Below are 19,537 nucleotides of genomic sequence, written 5' to 3' on the forward strand. Positions count from 1 at the left end.
CCTCAGAGGTTGTCCTTTTTTAATTATGTCAGATGGTTTTGTGAATATGTTTGTGAATTTAAAGTGCGAAGCACAAGTGTAAATATAGTGGCCGAAAGGAAGCCAGCAAGGTGCACCTATCAATGCCTATTCACTACACGGTTCAGTGTTTGGTCGATTGCGCGTACCAGATCTTCCTCTTTACGAGGTAGCCTTCCAAGAGCTAAGAAAGGTGGAAAACCCAAAGTACGAGAATGTGGACATGATGATGCCTGCAACCTATCTCTTTCTATATAAATATTTTCTTTTATTAAAATTATATAATTTAATTCGTATTTTATTTTTAAATCGGGAAAAATAAAAAGATGGATGATTATCCATGTTTATCCTGATTTCTCGTAGAGTGCACCGCAAAAGGAATAGAAAAAGATGATATATAACAAATAGAGTTGACAACAGAGGGAAGGGAAGTAGTAGTGACTGACTGTTACATTTAGATGAAACAAGAAAAAGAAAATGATAAACATCTTAACCTATTCATTTTCTATATATGTCAAGTGGAGTCAAGTGTTTGAAACCTAGACAGACACACAACAAAAGAAAAAAAAAAAAAAGGAAAGAAAGAAAGAAAAGTGGGGTAATAACACGTGCGAAAAATGAGTAGAATTTGAAGGGTGTGTTTGCTTAATCAGCAGCAGATTTCTCGAAAGGGGCAAGCCTATTATCAGCTAGCCTTGAAGTGTACGCAGCCTTCTTGTATTCCCACCATGTGAACTCTTTGTACAAACTTTCCTCTCCTTTTACCATCACTGAAGGTAAAGGTGCTATCTTTTCACTCAGCGCTGGTCCTCCAAAGTATATCATTGATAACCTTGACTTCGTTGTGTCAGCCAAAACCCTATGCTTTACACTTTTAAACCTCCCATTAGTCATTACCTGTTTCAATTTGGTTTCACAACGTTTGGTCACAGACACAGATACCCACAAAAATAAATAAATAAATCATCTTATGAATATGCTTGTCGGAATGTCTTTTCTAGTTTTCTTTACCAAGGATAAGTGACCCTTTTCGCGACACGTCATTCAGATATTCAAACAGTTCAAGTAAACAAGAAAGGAAAAACTGAGCATGAAATAACACGCTTCGGATGATATTTTTATCCTTCGTCAGAATTAAAACATTAAGATTCATCCGATCTTATCCCAACTTGAATTGAACTAAAAAATTGTTTAAGACGATGATAAATGAAGTTATGGAATGCTAAAGAAGTAGATGAAAACGTTGGGGGGAGAGGCATTAATGGTACCTGTAGAGCATCACCAACATTGATGAAAAAGGAAGTCTGATCAGGTGGGACTGAAACCCAAGTGCCATCTGCGAGACAGATTTGCAAGCCTGATGTGCTATTAGATCTTAAGACAGAAATTATCTGTGGGTCTGTGTGCTCCCCAAACCCAACCAAATTCCGGTTCAGTGCTGGCACCTCTGGGCACGGCGGGTAGTGGTTCATCCTGAAGCATGAATCACTTTTTTCATCCTTCAGCAACCTGCTTAAGGTATTCCTCTGCGCTATCCCCAACCCCTCTGCCATCAATTCCAACACCGCATAACACATGTTCTTTACTGCTGTAATGTACTTCTCCACCACCGCCCTGAAAAGTACCACAAACACATCACTACAAAATGTCACTTCTTTCTTCAAATTTAAGATTTGGGTCTATTTCTGCTCAGAAATTAACTCCTGCTACAAATGTTGAAAACCACAAACGGATTCGCACTTTTCAAAACATCAAAGCAAAAAAAAATTATCTGTTTTTACAAAGAAGGTTAGTTATCAAGCTTTTAAATACAAACCAAAGACACCATTTGAAATGTTCAAATTTGCAGACACATGTCAGTGATCTGATAAAAATCCCACAGACCCAACAGCTGAAACATGTTTTGACTCTGTTTTAAAATGTTGGGTTTAGGCTTAATTGATTATATCAGTGATGAACGTGTGAGTAGGATGTTTTCAGGAGAGAAGAAAAACAGGGGACTCTGTTTTACCTGAAATGATGAGGACTTTCACGGAAAATGGAGAGTGATTTGGGTGAGATGACCTCAGGGTTGGTGTTGAGGAGGAGGTATTCGACCCAACCGACATCGCCGTTTGGGCCAATCCTCTTGCTACCGTAGCCGAAAGGGTCGGGGGGACCAGCCCTGTCTTTCTCTGACTGAGATTTTTTGAAGAACCTGAGGGCTTCGTTTTCTAAATTGGCCACTAACTCCAATGGAACACCATGGTTCACGAGCTTGAAGAAGCCGTAGTCCCTACAGGCCTCCACTATGAGGTTCTTGGCATCGGGGTGCGTGAAGTCGACCACAGGAATCCCCGTGAACAAGGGCGTGGACTTGCATGGTTTCAGAAGCAAAAACTGGTTCAATGCTGGCTGAGACAGAACAACCATGGTTCTTGTTCGCTTGTTACTATTACTATGAAAAAGAGAAGCAGAACAGGGTGAGGTTTTGGATGGGGAAAATACTGAGAAGTGGTGAATGCTAATGATGCATGAATCAGAAATAGGCCTTACGAACTATATATAGAAGTAATCTGACTCTCACGCTCTCCTTCTCATTAGCATTTATAGCAGAAAAAAAAAGGAAAAAAAAATAATTTTCACAACTCAAGTTCCAATTTCCATCATTCTACAAATCTATATAATAATAAAATATTCAATTAAATTACTAAATGAAAAATAATCCTAGATGGTAATATAAATTTTAAAGAATGTCAACCTACTACTCTATAAACAAAATTAGTATTTTAACCACTAAAATAACTATTTACTTGATTATAATAATAATAATATATGATTAACAAGTTAATTAATTAATGGTATATTTATATAATTGTCTATATATGTAAGAGTTAAAGTTTTAGTTTTTTTTATACATTGTGCTTGTGCATATGCCCTCTTAGATAAAGAAGGCAATTTCTAAACACATTTATTCACAGCTAGTTTTCACCTGTCTGCCTGAGAATATATAGCTACCTTTTCTTGAACTCCAAGCCAAAATTTCCAAAAGTAATTTCTTATCCATAAAACATTTATTTTAATATCAATTTTGAAAATTTAGATACTTATAATGTATATTAAAATAATACTTCTATTCATATAAAAATTATTAAGAATCTCGTCACATTTCAGACTACAGCAAATACATTCAACCAATAGTGAAGACAATATAGTAAATTTTATCCGGAAATGAATCTGTCATCAATTATGTTATTATAAAATAAAATTGTGTATATTAATGTAGTATGGTACTATTGATAAATATTTTTATCCTTAAGTTCTAAATAGATATTTTATGCCCAGAATTGTCTATGTCAGTGTTTGAGAGAATAATAACTAACTGTTAATATAGACCAATTGGCTTTAAAAAAGAAAAAGATAGTAAGTTTTATCAGGTAGAATCTATTATCAATTATGTTATTATGAAACGAAGTTTTGTATATTAATGTGATATGATTGATTGATAAATATTTTATGCTTCAGTTCTAAATAGCGATTTCATGCCAAACTTGTCTATGTCAGTGTTTGACAGAATAATAATTAACTGTTAATAGAGGCTCTAATGGATTTTTTTTAAAAAAAATTACTGATATGTTGTTATTTTTTATTTTTTGGCTCATGAAATATATGATTTCGTACGTAAATACCCGTGTATATAATTTTGTTATTTATAACATAACTTCATTTAATTATCTTCCATTAATTTAACTATAAATTTAACTATATCAAATTTTAACATTTTATAAATACCAATTCCATAGTTGAATGAAATTTGAGTTAAGTTAAATCAAATTTAAGTGATCCATAGCTAAATATAACATTTTTTTATTATCAAGTAAAAATATAAAATAATAGATTAAAATACACAATTAATTTGTAAATCATTTAATTTTTTAATCTAATTAAAATTTCAAACAGATAATATACTTGCTAAATGACCATTCTTAGAACTTTCATTAATAATATTAAAACCACGGAAATATTATTGTTGTAGTCAAGCACTATAATTAGAAATTACAATTCTCCTATCTTAAATTGAAATGACTGCATCAAACAACTTAAGCTCATAAAATAACAATTTTGTTTTTAATTTATTTTTCCTAATTTCACTTATTCTATCCTCTAATATAAACATAAGCTAAGAAAATGCATCTGAGAGTATTTAATACTTGAATCTATTGAAAAATAAATCGTGATGGTATACTTTACCATTTCTAAATAGTCACTGAACTATTATCCCTTTCCCAGAAAAATTCCTCTTATCATATTGTGGGAGATATAGAATTTGTTTAAACATATTTTAATGTAAATATATATATATATATATATATATATATATATATATTAAAAACACATTAAATCGTATAAAACTATGTGATATAAATTAATTCATAAAAAACGTAATATTTTTTTAAAATTTATGAGTGTTAATTTTAACATAGAAAAACTTATTTCAATTTTTAATAAGTTATTTATGAAAAAAATTATTTAAAAAATATTTTTTTATAAAAAACAATCATACATTTCATATCATGTTAATAAATTTGGAATCAAATATAAATCATTCAATTCATCTTTCAACGTTAAATCCAAATTGACTTATAGAACTTTAATTTCAAATAGGTATACATATAGTGTCAATGTTCTTGTAAAATCTTACACATATCATAAATATTTCTCTAAAGTAAGTTCAACCATCGACAACATTTTTCTTATCTCAATACCATAAATTTTAACCCAAAATCATAATCTTTATCACAAAATCACCATGAAAAGATTTAATTCCATTTTATTCTTTAAATCACAATATTTTTTCGTACCTATCCTACAAACTAGGAACTTCCTTTAATTCTCACAACCTAAATCTCTTTTCCTACGAATATGAAAATTTACTAGAATCATGATTACTTCGTCTCGGAAATCTCTTTAAAAATATTTATATTCATACAATTCATCTAACATATATCAATACAACAATTGATAAAAAGTTTTATTTAGGTATTACGCTACCTTCTAACACTAATCTAATACTCATTCCTTTAAAATACCTCATTAAGTTAATATTTTCAAAATTCTGAACTATGTTCTTATGATTCTTCAAAGTGAGACTAAAGTTTTTTTTTTTCAAGTTAAAATTATTATCAACATGAATATATTTACGCGACCTTGGTGCATCTTATCCCTACAAAGGACCATTATAAAGAATAAACTTAAATGCCCTCGATCACATTGATTTAGAAAGTTTTTTATTTTTCTATATACTAGTTATTTTGTCCCTAGTTGTATCTTATCCCTCTAAAAAGAATTCATTTTGTCTCCAAGTACTTCACATGTAAAAGTGAAATAAAATAAAATTATAGATGTCTCGTTAAAACAAAATAAGAATGAGGTTAATAGCATCTTGATAAATAACTAAAATAAACAAAGAAATAAATATATAAAAAAAGTTATATTTATTTATTTAAAATAAATGTATGCATTTTTTTGTATATAAATAAGTTATTTTCGTATACATAAGTTAATGTAATGGATACAAATTAAAAAAAATCATTTATCTTTCAAAATATTATTATTATTATTTATTTTTAATTCAAACCGTGGTACATGCAATTTGTTTTGTATCATTTTTGTTATGTCTAATTTTAACATTGTATCATGTAAATAAATATTTATTACTTGTAATGATAATCTGTTTATTCAAAGTTATATACAAATAAAAATAACACATTATATAGTAAGAATAATCTAATAGTTAATTATACATGTGAGATTGAAATATGAAATAATGAATAAAATTAAGAATAATGAATACAATATTAAAATAAATAAATAAATAAATAAATAAATAAATTTAACAAAAATAATGAACAAATTATAAATGAAAAAACTTGTCTATTGGAAAATTTATCTCATAATACTAAATGCATTCTATGTGAAAATAATAATAGGATTTTACTTTAATCAAGTTAAAAATAAATCCATAAACTATATCTTAATGAAAATTATTTTTAATTTTTTTAAAGTTGTTTGACATCTAAATATTGATTATGAACATTAAACTAAGCACACTATTTATCATATCCATGAAGTTTGAATGTGGGTCGACCCAACTCTGTAGGCTATTGACACAAACGTGCACAATTAAAATGAGTCAGAGCCTTAATATAAAATCATTCACGTTTTCCACATTTGTGGTTGTACACGGATTGAATGAATTAACAAGCATACAGTTCAATAATTGTAAAAGAATTATTATATAAATTTTTTTTATTATAATATATATATATATATATATATATATATATATATATATATATATATATATATATTATGGATAAAAACCACATCAATAAAAATTATAGCATTACATTGAATAATATATAAAAAGAATTATTTCAAAAATTTCTTTTATTTTAATAAAACAGTATTTTTATCATCTTAATATAACTTAGATCCTATTATATCATTCTTTCTTCCCATAATAAATATAGTACACATTATAACGAGATAAAGGTAATGTTTAATTTTGTTTTTATTTCTTATAAATTAAAACTTCTTCAATGTTAAATGATTCCTTAACTTGTAGTCTTTACTTCCCATATATGTTTAGCAAATGAAAAATATATATCCTTGTATTTTAATAAGATAATATATTTTTAATTTATTTAAAAAATATCATATTGATTAAAATTACAAAAATTAAAGAATAATATAAAAACAATACTTTTTATAAGGTTAAAAAAATGAGTAATTTTATTTTAAATGTAAAAAAAAAGAAGTGATCTTTATAAATTGAGTTTGAATATTTATTATCAAAATACAATTATTTATAAATAAAAAAAACTATTTAATTGAGTTTTATTTTATAAAGACTATTGCTTTTTTAAATTCTTTTTTCTTTCTCTATCTCATTTGTAAATTTTGTATATTAGAAACTGTCATAAAATTCTCGAGATTAAAGCAATATAATTTTATCAATTTTTTTTAATAAGTTAAGTTTTACCTTTTTTTTAAATATTTTTTAGAAGTTTTACATGCATATGATAATGTGTTTTTGAATATGTCTTAAAAGAGTTCAAAATTAAATTCTATTTGATTATAATTGTCAAAATGTGTTGAAATTATTATTTCTGTTTTTTAATACACAGGTAGAGCATACTGTGAGAGCTTAGAATATGTAAAACTTAGATGAGTCACAAGTTCAAATAAGGTAAGAGAAACTAACTTATGTTTTATACTAATATTATGAGTTAAATATTTTGAATTTGTTTGTTTTGATGGATTTTAAAGTATGATTGGTTATAAATTTTGATGTTGATTACGGTTGCTACTAAATTTGATTTATGTGATGCTGGTATGGTTGTGTGAGTAGTGATCCTTTAATTAATATATATATATATATATATATATATATATATATATATATATATATATATATATATATATATATATATTTAAAAAAGAACTAACGTTTTCACTGTTAAAAAATATACAAGAAAAAAATGACGTATCCTATGTTGGACCGTTGATTTATTTTGTTTTGAAAATTCTTATGAACCTTTCAAAGCAAAGAGTTACATATAGAACATCGTGTTTCTTCTTGGTGGTATAGCTTGACGAATAAAGACAAGCGTTTGACTTAAACTTCAAAATTAAAGACAAAATTATATAATTTATGTTCCATATAAGTTAAAAAACCTGCTGAAATTCGTATGGAATAATTAAAATTAATCCCATGGGGTAGTCATAATCTAAGTTGAACGTAGCCATATGGAGGAAAGAAGAAGTCTTAAGTATTAAATTTGGATCTATAATTGTTCATTTGACAGCTGGATTCGACATCTGTCATTTAGGGATTTAGTTTCTAGACATACATGTTTGGTTTCATCTACATATTAAATGTGTCAAGAAAAACAACAATTAAAGCCTGCATTTTTCCTATTTAAAGAAGTCCAATGCTTAGATTAAACTAAGTTGTAATTAGTTAGAGTGGGATAACCGGATTTTTCTAAACTTTTGAAATGTGAGTCTTTTTAGTTCAATCTGTTCGTGTCATAATCAAGTTGAGTCTCAATCTATATTTTATTTATTGAAGCAAAACAAGCACAGTAATGAGAATAATTCTCACAATATAATTTAATCTTGAATCTCAAGAAAAAAGTAAAAGCTAAATACAGTCACAAGTTTATAAAAATTATATTTCAGAAGGTATAACGGAAGGATTAAAAGTATCTACTCCACTGTGTATCTATTTTCTTGTTTTTGTTAATTATTTTTTTACAGGTCAATTGATAATTAATATGATATATAAATAAATAACTAAAATGTATATATATAATATTATACCATGGATTAACTAATGTGCAAAAAAATAATTAGATAAATACGATAAAGGGAAAAAGAGATAAATGATTTTAATTTATAATTCAAATTGTTAATAAATCTGCGTGTGGTTGCATTTTATTTACTCCATCAAGTTTGACACAAAGAAGACATAAACCAGCTTATTCTCTAAAAAATTCTAATATTTAATTAGGTTTATATATATAGTGACATTAATGCGAGTCAAAATGTAATAATTAAATTACAAAACATTCAACCGTGAGTGTCTCTTCAATGAAGCACTAAAAATATAAGTACAGAATAGTACGTACGGTTCATACAAATGCAAAGTGAAACAAGAGAAAAGCGATGGGTGAAAGAAAGAAACTTAAAAACACACTAAAAAAAGAGAAGAAAACAAATAACCAAACAGCTCAGGGTAATTGTCCTAAGTTCTCTTATCCCAACCTTAATGAAATAAATTAATGTTCGTATTTATTATTTTTATCTAGATGTTTCAGTATAAAACGGAGCAAGACAAGTTTTGTTGGAGGCATTACAGCGTACGTACAATGTTCATAATACTCGACAACCAACATGGCTGACCTTTCAAGAACGAGCTTCGAATAAATAAGTCAGGAAAATGTCTTATTCATAAAGACAGATGGGCTGAAACAAAGATAATTTGTTCTCGATATATAACACCACAAAGATCCTTAAAATATATTCACTAGGAGGCCAATACAATAAATACCGTTTGACCAAAATTATTGTGTTAGGCATATCTTCTTCTAAGACAAACAAATTATACTATCAATGTAAGACAAAATCAATCATATATTTCTATCTTCTTGTTTTAACACAAATATCATAAAACTACTTGAAATTTATTTTATTTTTCTCATTACCTGATTGATCGTTTTGTCAGGGACATTTAATTAAATTAAATTAAATTTCAGTATATTAAAATTTCGTAATATATGAAACAAGATTAGGTCAAATCAATCGATTTGTCCACATATTGTATCAGTGATGGCATGCCCCTAGTTTTGTGCAGGCTTTTTGGTTGTTTACGTAATGCTTGGGAACTGGTCTCATGCGTAGTTCTTCTACCGTGTTGAAAGAAGATTTTGGTTGGTCAAAGAACACCAACGTGAGACGTATGGAAAAGCCTTAGGAATATCACAATCACTTTCCTCTAATCATAATCATACTTCTTCTAACTCCATCATTTGTTACACTATTTCGAGCATTTGTAATATATATATAAATATAAATGAGTTCTAAAGTATCCGAGACATAAATATAAAAAACACTATGTTTATATATTAAATATCAAATACTCATTTGTTTAGGAATTATTTAGAGTTTGTAATATGTTTCTGTGCATATTTTAATGTGATGTAAGATTTGAAAGTTTTTATTTTCCTTTCACTTTAACAGAAAATCTAATTCGAGTTCTTAATTTAAATGATGTCGGTTTTACTTTTGTGATTAAGAACACTTAAGTGGAAAAAATAGTTTTTCATTTGATGTCTTACCACTTTTTTCCTCTATCCTTTATCTAATAAAGAAAAAATCAATTTTTTAGCTAAAAGAAAATTAGTACAAAAAAATATTTAACTTTATTTAATAGCTTCAATTTAAAAAACTAAACGAAATTTTATTCAGTTACATTTATAAAATTATTTATATAACTAGAGGTCTCAATTATCAAATAACCGAATAATTGAAATTTATAGTTATTTATATATTTTAAAAATATTATTGCATTATAAAAAAAGATTATAATCATGCAATTAGGTATATAAAATGAAACTTATTAATATAGACTTTGATTTAGAGTCAAAATTTAAACTTCTTAGTTTTTACTTTATCTAAATATGTTTAAATAACAAAAGTATGATGATTAAAAAATTAGTAGCGAAGTCTTCAGTTGCACTAATAAAATAAATCATTACAATAGAAAAGGCCATGCAATTTTATGGAAGAGAAACTGAAAAATTATGTGTAAATAAAATATAATCAGTTATGTGTAAACATAATTAATTATTTTATGTTTTCTCACCATAATTTAAGTGTAAACTAATTCCATAATTATGAGTATTTTTATTCTATCGTAATAATCAGAAGATAATACTAACACGATATATTATCTAAACATCAACTTATTTTTACTTCACTACGAGCATTTTTTTTATTCGATGATAATAATTGGTAAGATAATAAAAAAAACAAATAATAATAATAAATAAATAAGATAGATATCATCGTCGACTTTTTTTCTTCTTTCTTTTCTTTTATTTTTGACTTCCTTGCTTCCTTTTTGAGTCGGTAAACGAAACAAAACTTTACGAAGCACATCAAAGATAGCTACTGTAGTGCTTTCCCCGTTTGAACAGCGCACCTCTTCTGCCCGTGGGGATTTAGATTAAGACCTTTCGAGTTTCGGCCTCAACCATTTCTATCAATGCTTGCCAAAACTAAATACGTTTCATGTAACTCAAAAAACACTACCACTACATTCTCCACCACACTTCCACTTTTCAAGCCTAATTCAGAGTACTTCAATTTACGACCCACATTTTTTTCTGCTTAAATCTAGCCTATTTTCATAAAATGATTGAATTATTTATCAATTCAGAATTCAAGATTAAGTTTATTTTCTTTAATAGCTTCCGATTAAATCCAAAAGGTAAAAAATGAGGTACTGTGACAGAACTAATTTGACGAAGCATATATAAAAACACAATTCTAAGGGAAAAAACTATTCATTTGTAAATGGATAAGTGCGGAGAGATAATCATGGGAAAGAGTGTTAGGGATAAGGATGGGGAGAATATTTATCAGAAATAGGTTGTGTGAAAAATAAACAGTGTTGTATGGTTACGTTTGGATATTATTCCAAGTAGGGATAAGTAGTTACTAGACTAATAATTGGTGAGGAAGATTTATTTAGCATGGAAACGAAATGTGTGTTCAATAATTGAGATACGGTTGCTGTTCCCCGTGATGAGCAGATAGGTGTGCATTAGCTTTATGGGAGAACCTTTTACTACCATTTTTTATATTTATGCGCACACAAAGAGCAGAGTTGGTAACGGGTAGCCATAATTTTTAGGGAAGGGAAAGAAAAGAGAACAGACATAATGGTAATATTGTGATGGTAAGCTATAAAGTTTCGAAAGGCATTCGGAGTGAGTGGTTTCTGCGCGATTGACTGATCGTGACATCTCTTTCTGCAGTCTCAAACGAGTGAGATGTGTTCCATTGTCTCACTACTTCCTATCTGTTTCGCTCATCTTATTAAACTCAATAATCCATGTTGGAAAAGTAACATGATTTCGAGGATAAAAAAATTTGAAAAAAAGTATACATATATATGAGTGGTGGACGTGGGAAAGGGAAAAGAAAGAAGTGAAATGCACTAGGGCCACGCCAATTGGAGTTACCATTGACTCACAGCATGACCAAACTTACACGAACAAAGAAGGTTCTAATTAGTGCAAAGAAAATGTGGTGTAGTGGAGAAACTGACAAAGGACGCTGAATGAATGGATTGATGGGATTCCGAAGAAACACACACTCTGTAATGCAATCAGCCAGAGATAATGACAGTTTAAGTGGAGGCAATTATTTTGAAAGTCTCGTCATTATCCATTAGAGATAAGACTAAATTATAATATATAAGTGATAGTTTATTTTATAAATCGATTTTGTAAGATTGAGTTACGCTTAAAAATTCACTTTCTAATATAATACCAGAGTTATAATTAAAATCGGTTTTATAAAATTAAGTTAGACTTAAGAACTCATTGTCTAATAAATGATGTCTAAGTTTTATTATTAACCAAAGATAAAGATGTTGTAATAAGCAGGAAGTAAAGTTTCCATAAGAAGGGAGCATGAGAATAGGAAAAGTAGTAATGAGATAGCCCCTGGTGTGGTGTGAAATGGTTGGAGTGAAGTTGACCGTTGAGAAGGTGTTGGTCCTGTTATCCGACATGAAAAAGATGTTGTTGGGGAGGGTGGGCATTTGACGGCCCTCATTGAGAAGCAGTGGAAGGTGCAGTTGTTATAACTCTAACCCTATTCCATTCCACGCAGTAGTACAACACTACTACTCTCTCTCTCTCTCTCAGTCACTTTCACATACTCTTTCTTTTGCAAGGGTAGAAATTCCCCACCCACGTGCATCATTTTCCCACTCTCTCAACACAGTCCCTCTCTCAGCTCCTGACACCTCACCCCCTTAGCCTCACACGCATTCTGGACTTAACTACTTCCATCTCTATCTCACCATTTTTTCTTTAAACTCACGGGCCATATGTACCAAACTAAAATACCTATATGCTTTGGTCCTCTCTGCCCTCAACTCATTCCTGTCTTTCTGCCTGTCACACTTTTATTTCTTTATTTATTTATTTATTTTTTGCTTTTCTCGGTGGCCATGTCATCCTTTATAAACGGCTTACAGTGCTTCGCTTACATTTCTTTTTCCTTTCCTTCCACACACTTTCTTCCTCCCTGAGTTGAATTTTTCAAACCATCTCTCTACTCACTCGGATTCTATTCTCCATCGCTTTTCAAAAAAGCCTTCCCCTGTACTACTACCAGTTCTCATGTGCCCTCACATTCATTTCTACAAACACCTTCTATCACGCGCATGCAATATCTCTCTCTCATTTCAAAACCTTTTTTTTCTTTCTTCACCCACTCAAACCACAATCCTCACACTCAAATTCAAACTTAAGAAATCTACCACATTCCATTCCGTTTTCTTCTTTGCAAAACAAATATATATATATATATATATATATATATATATATATATATATATATATATATATATATATATATATATATATATATAAACTCATCACAAAGACAAAGTGGAAATAATTACAGCATTCTATCTTCAAATGTAGGTAATGTTTCGAAATGCATTTTATGATTAATTTATACCAAATTGTTTGAATTTAATTTACAAATTTTAAACTAACCTTAAAATTACTTTTTAACATATTAATATATACTCATATGTTAAATCTTATCAAACAATATTATACCATATGTGATTAAATTACTTATTAATGTCCAATTTAATCTTTTATATATATGTTTTAGTGTCAAGAGATATATTAAAAATGTCTAGTAATAATATCATATTATAATATATAAATAAATGTAAATTTGATCTAATAAATCAATTTTATAAATTTAAATTAGATCCGTCCCCTCAGTAACATTTGTGTGTTTTAATTTAGTTTGCAATTTTGGGTTTCCGTTAAAAATGTGTAGTTCTATTAAAGACCAGTTCCTTAAAAAAATGAAACATTTTGTTTCAGTTGAATTTTTGCCCAATCGACAGTCGTTTCGGATTTCCCTGTCCTTGTTTGGATTGAATTGTAAGAACTGATGAAGCCATATATTGAGTAAGCAAAGCAGTGTTTGAAGAGAGAGGTATGTTTTGGTTGGAGGTATTTTTGGTAAGATATCTCAAAAGGGTTAACAGTGACATTACTTTTAAAAGGTGCAGACAATTTTATCAATGGAAAAACCTAAAAAGGTTCGTTGGGGACTTCTTGAACATGACAATGCCGCTGATAAAACCAGTATAAAATTTATCTGTCGAGTCTTCTTTGGCCCCAGAACTTTACATTCTTGTTATAAATATTATAAAATTCAAATTATCAGTATTATAGTTTTATTTTAACTCGATTAATTATAATTTTGTAAATACAATAAAGCTAACGTGTCAATTATGCTTAAAATTTGTAAAATTATTCATAAAATATAATAATACAGTAGAATAATTAAAATATATATATATATATATATATATAAATTATTTATTCATGAAAACTATAATTTAAAGTTTATAAATTAGCTGCCTGAAGTTGTTAGTTGACCAGGAATGGACGAACTAAGGCCTCAGTGCTAAAAGCAGCTTCGAAATTTTAATAATTTAAAGTATTAATTTGTATTTTTAAGGACTAAAATGGCAAATCCATTACCTTGTGATTCTCTCCCATGAAACATATTTGGTTCAATATTTATAAAAAAAAAGAGAGAAGAAGATGTAACTTCTTATTTTTACCGTCTCATTGAAAGAGTTATATCTAAAAACCCATTGAACACTGCTTGATATTTGAGTATTGTTCAACATGTATTAAATTAATCTAAATAATTATTTTCTCAATATGCTGAATCTATATTGAAATAAAATGAAATTCTTATTAGAAGGTGGGTTTAAGCCTAACTCAACCCCACAAAACCAGCTTGTAGGGTGAGGTTTGCACCTCACTTATATATTATAAATTGGCCTTATCTCTAGTCGATGTGGGACTTCCAACACACTCCCTTCACGCCGAGGTATAGACATCTCGTGCGTGATAGTAGAAATTGGGTGGTCCAATAGCGGCCCGATTGCGGGTGGAATAGAAGAATAGAATGCCCACTTAGAACTCGCTAGGATAGGCACTAACCATGGCTCTGATACCATATTAGAAGGTGGGTTTAAGCCTAACTTAGAAATTGGGTGGTCCGATAATGCATCATATGATAGATATGAAGAGATAGGATATAAGGTACCTGTGGATGACTGAGTGGCGGAAGAAGTAGATGACATGTTGCAATGATAGTCCTGCAGATAAGATGGTGTATGTTTTGGCCTAATTGATTTTCTTTGTGGAGTAGCAGTGACAGGTTCAACAGAAACAGGCTGAGAAGAGAAAATAACAGGGTCGGAAACAATAGAAGGAGGAGATGTAAGTGGTAAAAGGGTTGATCAGTAACTTCTGAGAAAAGAGGCTTAAACCCACCTTCTAATATGGTATCAGAGCTATGGTTAGTGCCTATCCTAGCGAGTTCTGAGTGGGCATTCTATTCTTCTATTCCACCCGCAATCGGGCCGCTATTGGACCACCCAATTTTTACTATCACGCACGAGATGTCTATACTTTGGCGTGAAGGGGGTGTGTTGGAAGTCCCACATCGACTAGAGATAAGGCCAATTTATAATATATAAGTGAGGTGCAAACCTCACCTTACAAACCGGTTTTGTGGGGTTGAGTTAGGCTTAAAAACCCACTTTCTAATAATTCTTCTAATAACATAGTCAGAAAAAAATGAAATTGTCTCCTAGTCTTATACTTTTGGATCAATTAAAGAGAAAATAGGAGACCGTTTAATGATAATCTTGAATGCACAATACACATGTATTATTTGAAGTTTAGAATTCTTTTTTTTCAAATAAAAATAATTTAAATTTAATACACACTTTAATATTTTAAAATAATTGTATTAGTACCATATTTATTTTTAATTAATAAAATGTATATCGAGAGTTATAGTATGTGGCTTTCAAATCTATAGCTAGCCTTTATAAATATTTATGCAATAGTTTCAAATTATGATAAAAGTAAATTAAAATAGAAAAACAATGTTAAATTTATTACACAATACTCTTTATTATGAGTTTAAATGCCATTTTAATAATAAAAAGTTTCTATTTATTTATTGGATGATGTTAATTCTTAAAGACATAGATTGGTAAGACTATTAAATAATTTTTCTAAAATATTAAATCCAAAATTTAAAACTTGATATTATAAACAAAGTTAATTTAACGTGAGGTTACTTTTATCACAAACAATTAATGTTAGGTTGTGCTTTTGCCACAACGTTGAGCCATTTTTCTCGTCAGATTTTTAAATTCGTATTGCTCCAAAACAAACATGTTAATGTCATAAAAAGTTTTGCTTGTATAATTCTTCAGTTAATTGGGCCGAAAGGATTGTTTCTACAGAACGAACGCCGTTTACAAAAACATAACGCAAGTTTACAAGTATTGCAAACAGAGTTTGACTTTTGAAACCCATGTTGTTTTTAACAGGCTTGTTTGGCCCAACTTTAAATTAGAAGCAGGGTTTTATCTAATTTTAAATAAATCTCTCGAGCCAAAAAAAGTATAGATAACTCTCTTAAAAATATTAGATGTATTTCGGATAGGAGATTGAGGTCTCTTACTCAAAAACACTTCAAGTTATTCTGAAGACTGGATGAGCTCTTTAGTAGTCTTCTATCATCTAAGTTATGTTGTTCGTTCTCTCTCATTTTTGTCCAAGCTGTGTGGGTGAGTACCTGTTAAACCACTTTGACGTTCAAGTTAATAATATAGTTGAACGGTCAGCACAACAAGTGATGCATATATTGTGCATAATGATCCGAAAGTCATACTTGAGACTTTTATTTATATTAGTTATGTTGGTCTTTACCTTTCGCTAGCCTAATGATGGTTCAATCATACCTTAAGTCATATTGGACACGACTTAAGTGAACGACTTGAGAGAAGTAGTCTGAGAAAATAACCTAGATAGACGGTCTGAAAAGACGCGACCTAACGTTTAACCTGAGTGGTGCTTAGTACTAAAGAGACTACACACTTTAATTTGAGAGACTATAATGAATTCAAATGTTTGGGAAAAATTCTACCAAAAAGGGTTTCTTTAGACAGTGCACCAATTTCTGTAGACAATGAAATTATAAACAGTTGAAAATTAAAGTAAAACCATACTATATATACATTAGACAATTCAGAGATCTCTTTCTCAAAAGCCGATCAATTTAATGTAGCATTTTTTTTTTCCTTTACAGGGTACAAGATATTTTATAAATATAATTAATTTCTTTTAGGATGAAGTTATTTTGTTATGTAATTTTTTTTATTTAAATATATACCTTTTATTTAAATTATAACCTTTTATTTTGAAAGAATCTCTTATATTTAGGTTTTATGGATGAAAACGTAGAAGACCCTATAAGTTGTAATGAGATTTTCTTTTGAAACAAATGAGAAACAGTTTGTTAATAATTGTATAAAATCTTATTTTATAAGTTAGTTTCATCAAATTGAATTAAACTTAAAATTTGTTTCTTAATCATTTTATTAATGTATTATTTGTATAGTTTTTAATTTGTATATAAACTACTCTTTATTTTAGAAGGAGTATTTTGAAATCTTGATTTTTTTTTTCACATCGTACATTGTTTTTGTAAAAGGATATATATGAGTTTTTGACGCATCCATATCCCCACGTACTAATCATCTACGACCAGCTTTCATATCTTTTACAGTATTTTTCTTGAGCAGAGCATATATCTTTTACTTAAAACAAGGGTTTTCTTTAAGACATTCATTTCTTTACCTATTTGTCAAGCATAGAATCACAATACTTTATGACATTTCACAAGCCATGTAAACACTATTTATACTGTTTTCACATTGGCTTTTGAGCTCAAAACTGTCAAAAACATTCATCTGAAAAAAATACACTTTCATTCTCTTTCGTGGAGGAAAAGGAACAGTGCTTAAGCATGAAGCAGGTGGTAGAAAATTTTTGTAACTTGTCTCTTGGTCAAAGTTGGTGTGAAGATATACAAAATATCATCTCATATGTGAGTTCTAAGTACGAGGCAAATGCCACGAAAGTAATATCTTATGTAATCCTTGGCACTTTTACTCTTTTGATTTCTGTGCTACTGAGAAGAACCAGGTCCAAGCCCAAGCCCAAGCCCAGGCCCAATAAACTTCAATCTACCAGGTCCTTCATCGTTAGAGAACTCCACAGTGGATATCCAGCACTTGATAGACTGATGACAGAAGATTATGAACATCCATCAGCAGTAGACAGCGCCCATGCTCTTATTAGGGAACTTCAAAAGGGTTTACCTGATTTACTGATTCTTCAGGTTTGATACATTAATACATTCTACATGCTTCTTCATGTTCAGATTAACGTTGGAAAGTGTCACTATTTAATGATGTTTTTTACATATCTTACCATTGAAGCAAAAAGTAAGAGAGTTGGAGATGTGGGAAGTGGAGGATTATGCAGAGAAAATACTTAGACCAGCGTTGAAAGAGGCTCATGAAAAGGAGAAACCACATGAAGCCTACGAGTTTGAAATGTTAATAGTGGAAGTGCTCATCTACAAGGTATCCAATTTTGGTTTTTAATTCATTTTTTATTTATCAAATTATTTGACATTAATTCCTTGAACGTGTTAATGGCAGGGAGGAATTTTGGATTTAAAAAGGGCCTTGCAATGTGAATGTTTGGCAGATGAATCGCTCAAAGATGCACGACGCCCACTGTACAAAGTACATATACCATACCTTTGCCAACCTTTTTTTAATCGATTAACCTAAATCCATTCTTACCTAACAAACCATAAACCATAAATCTTATTAATCAAACATATATTGTTGGGTCATGTTGGCCATACACTTTTAAATTTGTCCTCAAGTACATGAATTAATTATATGAAATATGGATGATCATGGTTGTTGTTTTGGATATATTTTACAGGCAATTATATACAAAATGCTGGGGAATATGGAGAAAGCTAAAGAACATTGGGATGAATTTACTGTAGTTCGAGACCCAGCTTTCGGTCGTCAAATTGAAATGGATTTTGATACGTTTACATTTCATGTGCTTCGACTTCAAAAGGCAACAGAAAATGTTACAAAGAAAAGGAGCAGCATCAACTTCTCAACTTTCTCCATTTAATTACCTGTAAATATGTTTATTACATTTGTTTTCAAAGCTACAAAAACCTATGTCTTGTTATTACTCTACTATAATTTCTATTGATTTGAGCGTAGAAGCGTAAGTTGAATCCTTGAAGGAACTTCTCACCTTCTCAAATTAGTGCAATCCCTTGGAGATTCAGACCCAAAAGAGATGTATTTTAAGCTTTCTTTTTAACAGAAGCTCAAGCTTGTAATTTCGAGGTAAAATAATCAAATGGTATTTTATTATATATCACATACAGATTAATGGGATCATTAATAAGTGATTAAGATAATCTAGTAGTTCTTTAATTCATTTGTATAACGGATACCAGAACTATTAATATTATGTATTTATTAGCTTGCCATGAGTGTTATTTAGGAATTAAATTTGATTAAAAACATTTCCTTGAAAATATTAATCTTGCATCTTAAAAACTGAAATAAAAAAGTTAAGTACCAAAATAAAAAGAGGGTTACTCCCTACACCATTACACATTGCTCCCTGTACCACCACACTTTTTTTAAATGTATTTTTTTATAACATTCGTATGCACTGGTTTTATTGAAAAAAAAATCCGTGGAGATCTATACCAT

At 29.4% G+C, this 19,537-nt stretch overlaps 2 protein-coding genes across 2 annotated transcripts; one reads left to right on the forward strand and one right to left on the reverse strand.

The window, feature by feature from the left end:
- Window positions 1-396: 396 nt before the first annotated feature.
- On the reverse strand, window positions 397-2,574 carry LOC124825961 (gibberellin 2-beta-dioxygenase). Its single transcript, XM_047298722.2, has 3 exons — window positions 2,030-2,574; window positions 1,287-1,632; window positions 397-915 (listed from the first exon to the last, which is right to left on the reverse strand). The coding sequence occupies exons 1-3, from the start codon at window positions 2,428-2,430 to the stop codon at window positions 664-666; spliced, it is 999 nt and encodes a 332-aa protein (XP_047154678.2). The 5' UTR covers window positions 2,431-2,574; the 3' UTR covers window positions 397-663.
- A 15,104-nt stretch (window positions 2,575-17,678) lies between these two features.
- Window positions 17,679-19,196, forward strand: LOC124825877 (uncharacterized). Its single transcript, XM_047298606.2, has 4 exons — window positions 17,679-18,114; window positions 18,215-18,361; window positions 18,440-18,526; window positions 18,735-19,196. Exons 1-4 carry the CDS (start codon window positions 17,740-17,742, stop codon window positions 18,936-18,938), a joined length of 813 nt encoding a protein of 270 aa, XP_047154562.1. The 5' UTR covers window positions 17,679-17,739; the 3' UTR covers window positions 18,939-19,196.
- Window positions 19,197-19,537: the final 341 nt, after the last annotated feature.

The sequence above is a fragment of the Vigna umbellata genome, chromosome 5 (assembly GCF_029865625.1).
Source record: "Vigna umbellata cultivar VRB3 chromosome 5, Vumbellata_1.0, whole genome shotgun sequence".
Taxonomy (NCBI): domain Eukaryota; kingdom Viridiplantae; phylum Streptophyta; class Magnoliopsida; order Fabales; family Fabaceae; genus Vigna; species Vigna umbellata.

Bases quoted from the DNA above. Each gene is read 5' to 3' on its own strand.
- LOC124825961 (XM_047298722.2), bottom strand. From the start codon at position 2,430: ATGGTTGTTCTGTCTCAGCCAGCATTGAACCAGTTTTTGCTTCTGAAA. The intron at 1,633-2,029 runs GTAAAACAGAGT...GGTACTTTTCAG, and splicing joins GAAAGTCCTCATCATTTCAG to GGCGGTGGTGGAGAAGTACA. The intron at 916-1,286 runs GTACCATTAATG...AAATTGAAACAG, and splicing joins ATGTTGGTGATGCTCTACAG to GTAATGACTAATGGGAGGTT.
- LOC124825877 (XM_047298606.2), top strand. From the start codon at position 17,740: ATGAAGCAGGTGGTAGAAAATTTTTGTAACTTGTCTCTTGGTCAAAGT. The intron at 18,115-18,214 runs GTTTGATACATT...TTACCATTGAAG, and splicing joins CTGATTTACTGATTCTTCAG to CAAAAAGTAAGAGAGTTGGA. The intron at 18,362-18,439 runs GTATCCAATTTT...TGTTAATGGCAG, and splicing joins TGGAAGTGCTCATCTACAAG to GGAGGAATTTTGGATTTAAA.